At 52.0% G+C, this 7500-nt stretch overlaps 1 protein-coding gene across 6 annotated transcripts in view; it reads right to left on the bottom strand.

Moving 5' to 3' along the window:
- Positions 1-7500, bottom strand: part of LOC135245670 (SRSF protein kinase 2-like) — a 35228-nt gene that overhangs the window by 11200 nt on the left and 16528 nt on the right. For all 6 annotated transcript variants that reach the window (XM_064318883.1, XM_064318881.1, XM_064318882.1 and 3 more), the window contains one exon: positions 1-40. This exon is cut by the window's left edge and continues 109 nt beyond it. In XM_064318883.1, the coding sequence (XP_064174953.1) occupies positions 1-40 (40 nt within the window). The remainder of the gene's footprint in view (positions 41-7500) is intronic.

Consider the following 7500-nt stretch of genomic DNA (forward strand, 5'->3'; position numbering starts at 1 on the left):
AGGAGGGGGAGCCGATGGCACTTTCTGCTGCGTCTCAGGCCTGGGGAGGGAGAGAGGGAGAGGGGGAGGGAGGGAGGGAGGGAGAGAGAGAGAGATTCATGAATGTGTTCCTTTGCCTCACTTTTTCCACACCGCCCAAATCAAGCAGCTTCAAGGGCTCAGAGTAATTACCGCAAGAATTTTATTACAGGCGAGTACCTGCAGTGAGCAGACCCTGTAACAACCCTGAGCCCAGGACACTCCAGCAGCTCCACACCGGGCTGTAATATTCACGCTGGCCCATAGAGGGTAGGATCACCATAAAGGGCTACGGCAGGATCACCATAGAGAGGGCCACAGCAGGATCACCATAGAGGGCTACAGCAGGATCACCATAGAGGGCTATGGCAGGATCACCATAGAGGGCTATGGCAGGATCACCATAGAGGGCCACAGCAGGATCACCATAGAGGGCCACAGCAGGATCACCATAGAGAGCCACGGCAGGATCGCCATAGAGAGGGCCACAGCAGGATCACCATAGAGAGCCACGGCAGGATCGCCATAGAGGGCTATGGCAGGATCACCTTAGAGGGCTATGGCAGGGTCACCATAGAGGGCCACGGCAGGATCAGGGCAAGCTGACAGGGACCTACATCCAGACTCTCAGAATGCTCCTGGTCTCATTTACAGCACGGGGCTGCGAACATCTCCTTTACAATCCCTGCGACCGCATTTCACACACACAGATATGCACCACCAGCACAGAACCTCCAGCAAACTGCCGCTGGCTGTGCACTAAGGTAATGCACACTGGCGCCGGAGTCTCCAAGAACGTTACTATGGAAACTGCAGAGCACAGCGAGCCCAGACAACAAAGGGTTAACGGTGCAGCTATGACTACACCGCTGTACAGAGGACTCCTACAGCTCAGAGCCACCTTCTGAAACTGTACCACTAACTGCTATTCTGCCAGTCACACAGACACACATACACACAAGCACACATACATACATACACACATACACAGAAGCACACATGCATACATACATACATACAAGCATACATGCATATATACATACAGTATATACACACACACATACAGTATATACATAAACTCATACATACACACACACACACACACACACACACGTATGTGTGTGAGCACAACGGAAGCTGTGATAGCAGAGGGAGGTGGAAGGCTCAAGCTCAATATAAACCCAAACAGCGTTTCCCAGACTAGAACACTGCGGATACTGACTCCCACTGACATCTCTTCCCCTTCATTTGAACACAAATATATTCACATCCACAAGCCATTTACCTTTAATGGGGACACCCCTGTCGAGGAGCTGTGAGCTTCTAACAGTGCCACAGCAATATTAATGCACTCCACAACACAATAATTCAGACATTTAAAACAAGAGGCACAGACAGCCCGTTAAACACATCCGCCCCCCGTCTCTTCACATCGCCCTTCGACTCATCAGCGTCCAGCCAGAACCAGGTCACCTGGACCTTCAGCAAAATCACTGTGCGTATGTGTGTGTGTGAGAGAGAGCGCTCCTGCTGGTGTGTGAGTGTGTGTATTATGTGTGTGAGTGTGTCTGTAATATGTGTATGTGCGTGTGTGTATTATGTGTGTGAGTGTGTCTGTAATATGTGTATGTGTGTGTGTGAGTGTGTGTGTGTGAGTGCGTGTGTGTGTGTGTGTGTGAGAGCGCTCCTGCTTGTGTGTGTATGTGTGTGAGAGGGGGAGGGGGTGTAATATGTGTGCGCATGTGTAATATGTGTATGTGTGTGTGTGTTATGTGTGTGTGAGTGTGTGCGTGTGTGTGTGCGTGTGTGTGAGGGTGTGTGCGCGTGTGTGAGGGTGTGTGCGCGTGGGTGTTTCCTGTGGGCAGCAGTAGGCTGGGCATGTCTGGACGGTGAGGCACAGTCACGGATGCCTGTGTGTGTATCTCAGACTCTGATGTGAGGAGCTCGTCAGGACTCGCCTTCATCAGACTGACGCACTCCAGCTCTCACATTCCACACAGCACCGTGCTCCACCCACACCCGCACCCGCACGCACACGCTCACATGCGTCATACATGGGCACCCGCTCTAACGGGAACACTCTCTCTCTCTCTCACACACACACACACAACACACCACATATACAACACACACACCACTCACCACCACACCTCACATCCACATGCACACGCACTTAACAAAACTCCCTCCTCTCCACACACACATACACACACACCACAATACACACACCACGCACTACGCACTAATACACACACACACATCACACGCATTAAATCACACACTCACACCCCACACACACATACACACGCACATATTAACAATCACACACACACACTCACTCACACACACACACACACACACATACACACGCACATATTAACAATCACACACACACACACCCTCAGTCACTCGCACATATAAACACACACACTCACTCACAAAAACACACACACTCACTCACTCACATACACACTTGTACATATAAACACACACACACAAAAAGGCGACAGATGAACGTGGGGTGGCATGCAGAAAGATGGAGAGGCATGAAGAGATACAAAGGATAAAGAGAAATGGAAAGGGACTGAGAGAGATGGACAGAAAGAGATAGAAAGAATACGAGAGGACCGAGGAGCATAGAGACGACTTTTCACACCCTATGTAGGAATCTAAACTGCTGACATCACATTCTCTCTGATGGCTACAACCTGCTTTCATTCTCCGGGGCTCTGTACGTGTGTGTATGTGTGCATGTGTGTATGTGTGTGTGTGTAATGTGTGTGTGTGTGTGTGTGTGTGTGTAAGTATGTGTGTGCATGTATGTGTGTGTAATGTGTGTGTGTATGTGTGAGTGTGTGTGTGTGTGCGTGTGTGCATGTATGTGTGTGTAATGTGTGTGTGTATGTGTGAGTGTGTGTGTGTGTGAGTGTGTGTGCGTGTGTGCATGTATGTGTGTGTAATGTGTGTGTGTATGTGTGAGTGTGTAACGTGTCTGTGTGTGTGTGTGTGTGCGTGTGTGTGTGTGTAATGTGTGTGTGTATGTGTGAGTGTGTGTGTGTGTGCGTGTGTGCATGTATGTGTGTGTAATGTGTGTGTGTATGTGTGAGTGTGTAACGTGTCTGTGTGTGTTGACAATCTGAATCAAAGGCTCATTTCTCCATCTCCCCCGTGCACAGACCGCTGACTTCCTTTTTCTCTCTCCTCCAGTCTGTCTGCGTAGGGAAGTGAGACCTCTGAGCTATTTCTGTCAGCTCAATGATGTCACTGCGCACAGCCCACACACTCTCAAACACACACACACACACACACACACACTCCCGGGCCACTTCCTGCTCCTCACACACGCCCACCTGCCCCAGCCTTGGCACACTGCTCCAGCGGGCCATTCAGAAGTGCTGGAACGGTAAACACAGAAGGCAGTAAAAACAGCACAGCAACACAAGGGCTGTGACAGAGGCTGCGCTGCACACTCTATAAATCGCCCCCGCCGAGTCTCCAACACCCTTCTCTTCTGCCGCACCCTGAAGAAGCCTCTTGTGCGCCGAAACGCTGCGTTTTGATTGGCTACCTCTTTACTGCTTATCGCCTGCTGTGCAGCACCAGCTCTGATGAGGGATCCCTCATTACCAGTCAATGTTTATTGAATTCTAAACTGCCCATTTGAATAGCCGATGGTACGGAAGAAAACAATACACTTAGCCTCACATCAAACAGCACACCTCAACTCACCGTGCAACACGTTCTTTAGCTATTGCTGGAGTTTAATTCCTATAATTTTACATTACTAAAGATCAAAAGAGAAGAGCGAATGAAAACTGACTGGAATGACCCGGACCCCACATCCCGAGTGCCACGCCCCCTCACTGCCGAGTTCATGACATCACCGTAGCCATGTACCATTACCATCAATGCTTAAAGTTGTAACACATTCCTAATATATACCACACGCTGTACATACAGCACATCGCTAATATATACCACACGCTGTACATACAGCACATTGCTAATATATACCACACACTGTACATACAGCACATCGCTAATATATACCACACACTGTACATACAGCACATCGCTAATATATACCACACGCTGTACATACAGCACATCGCTAATATATACCACACACTGTGCAGCACATCTATAATACGTACTACAGGCTGGGTGTCTGGGTATTGTATAGCAAACAAATGTATGGCTTTGTATGTAAATGCGTGAAATCAGCTGACTGACAGTCTTCCCTGATGGCCACACTCTACCCTGCCAGCCTGTGTACCGCCCCACTCAGAGCCTGTCCATCACACACACACACACACACACGCACGCACACACACCCTGGCTCCCGCTCACACAATCTGTTCCTAAGCGCCAGAGGCAGGCGCACATGCTCACGGGAGGGAGAGAGGGAAGAGGGGAGAAAGAGGGGAGAACATAGAGAGGGGGAGAGGGGAGAAAGAGGGGAGTACAGAGAGAGGGAGGGAGAGAAATAACACTTGTGGAACCCACAGCCCTACAGCACATCAGCCCTCAGCCTGGACAGGCCAGTGCACAAGCACACAGGCTAAATGAAGAGTGAGAGGTAAGAGCACAGGCTCCCTTACAGACAGTACACACGGGAGGAGGGCATCATTAACGCCCCACTGCTGCACTGCCTGCGCTGAGAGACATTTATCACCAGTGACAACAAAGCCATATACAATCCTCCCTCTCCACTGTGATGCCTTCCCTCTCTCTCTCTCTCTCTCCATCATACACACCTAAACCCTGCGTATGTGCACCCAGGGCCACTGAACACTGCTCACAGTTGTCCCTGTACCTGCTGCACTGCAGTCTGAGCGTGCTCAGATAGAGGCTCAGTATTGTCTGGGAATGGGACAGACCTCCATCCATGGGTAGGGACAGAGAGGCAGACGGATCACCCTCTGGGTGTTGGTTTGGCTGGCTCTGTGCTATCAGGACATGGTGGGACGTCCCACTGAATCCCCTCCCGGGTCACACCATGCTACTAACCCCACTGGCCCCTGCCTGACCTCCCACACACAGCTCACTAACACTGGCATGCAGACACACACACACTACACTCTGCCGTCCACACCCAGGCGTCTGCACCTCTGTGTCTCTAAGAAGCACACTGACGCCCTGTGACAAGAGGACTTCACATTCGGGGAAACTTAGACGGATTCCATTTCTGTGTGCATCAGGGTACAGTGCCGAAATTTTAGCTTGTTTAGCCTCTGCAGCCCATCGCCCGGGAAACCCTGTCTGTGGCTTATCAGGCCAGGATCCAAAAAAACAGAGTCCACAATCAAGACTGGGCCTCCAGTCAAGTGCTGCGATGCAGGCTTCCCCTCGCGTTAGTGAAGATGAGAATCATGATACGGGTCCCTCTGCCTCTCCTGGGGGACGCAGCTCTCCCAGAACACCCTCACGCCACATTCCTCTCCACCCTCTCAATTCCCACCATCCTAACAGTTCCAGCCTCCTCTTACTCCAGCCCCCACCGCCACCACACCCAGACCTTCTGGAGGGATCCTCTGAAGAGGAGAGTTGGTACAGTGGCACACGGGACATGAGCAGATGAACAGGATGTAGGTTCTGTTAAAGTAACCCAGAGGGAGGAGCCCATGCACACACAGAGGTGGAGCTGTCCTCCTCACTGGCCTGTCACTCACACTGCTGGCTATCGTAAGGGGGGAATAAAAAATAGCTTCCCCCGGGACAGACTGTGCCCGGGGAGGCATATTTGCGTTGCGCGCCAGACCCACTGAAGGCGGTGCTGCTCCCATTTCCTTCCCCTGCTCAGTGCTGGAGAAGCTCAGGAAAGGGTTCGGAATCAGATTGAGTTGTGCTGAGCGAAACAGAGAAGCCCGCAGTAGAAACCAAACATAAGAGCCGAGTGAACAGTGAACAGAGTGTGTGTGTGTGTGTGTGTGTGTGTACGTGTGTGTGTGTGTGGGGGAGGGGGGGGGGTTAGTGAGCAGAGAGGAAATCCTGGAATGCCTCATGGGTAAACACACCATTACCAGGAACAAGCTGTCCTGTGTGATCTGAACACACACACACACACACAGACACGCAAACATACAGTACACACATGCAGACACGCAAACATACACACACACACACACATGCCGTGTGTTGCTATGCACACAAAGAGCGCCAATCAAACAGCAGAGAGCCAGTAACACCCAGCTGACCGCACAGCCTGTGACACCCAACCCTGAGCAGGGCAGCTATCCGCTCCAACAGACTATCCTGTCTCCCACGCCATGGATCAGGTGGCCAGGTCACATGATCACCGCAAAGGCTCCAGTTGCATGAGTGATGAGTAGCAGCTTCCGGCAACCGGTGTCAGTAATGCCACAACACCTCTCCACAGGATGGAAGCTTGCAATCCATGACAGGCCAGGTTGTGTGGCCTTCCCAACCCATTACTCATGTATTACAGTATTGATGCTGATGGGGCAGCAGTACTGATAGAGCAGCAGCAGTATTGATGGTTAGTGGGGCAGCAGCAGTATTGCTGGCTCATGGGGCAGCAGTACTGATAGGGCAGCAGAAGTATTGATCTTGATGGGGCAGCAGCAGTACTGATAGGGCAGCAGCAGTATTGATGGTTAGTGGGGCAGCAGCAGTATTGATGGTTAGTGGGGCAGCAGCAGTACTGATAGGGCAGCAGCAGTATTGATGGTTAGTGGGGCAGCAGCAGTATTGATGGTTAGTGGGGCAGCAGCAGTACTGATAGGGCAGCAGCAGTATTGATGGTTAGTGGGGCAGCAGCAGTACTGATAGGGCAGCAGCAGTATTGATCTTGATGGGGCAGCAGCAGTACTGATAGGGCAGCAGCAGTATTGACGGTTAGTGGGGCAGCAGCAGTACTGATGGTTGATGGGGCAGCAACAGTACTGATAGGGCAGCAGCAGTATTGATCTTGACGGGGCAGCAGCAGTACTGATAGGGCAGCAGCAGTATTGATGGTTAGTGGGGCAGCAGCAGTGTTGATGGGGCAGCAGCAGTACTGAAGGCAGCAGTGCAGTCTGACAGACAGAGACGGGGCCTGATCCCGCTGCACAGCCCCACGCTTCATTAGCCATCACTCCAGCGTGTCTCGTCCACACAGGCCCCACTGCGCACAGCCAGCCAGGGCAGGGAAAGAGCACTGTATCTGAGGGCATCAGTGGGAGGGGCTGACACCCATCTGTCAATCAGCACGGTCCCCTCCCTACCCTGCAGTCCCGGCTGCGCAGCCAAGCAGCAGCTGCGGCAATGGCAGTAAAAACACGGCCCATTCCTCTAGTGACTGCGCACCTACAAAACTGGGTCCTCCCAACAAAGGGCCCTTACACACACACACCGTCAGACACACACACACAGTTCTGTCACTGCTGTGCCCCAAACCACACACACACACACACGCACGCACGCACGCACGCACGCACGCACGCACGCGCACACACGCGCACACACGCGCACACACACGCA

The sequence above is a fragment of the Anguilla rostrata genome, chromosome 19 (genome assembly GCF_018555375.3).
Source record: "Anguilla rostrata isolate EN2019 chromosome 19, ASM1855537v3, whole genome shotgun sequence".
Lineage (NCBI taxonomy): Eukaryota > Metazoa > Chordata > Actinopteri > Anguilliformes > Anguillidae > Anguilla > Anguilla rostrata.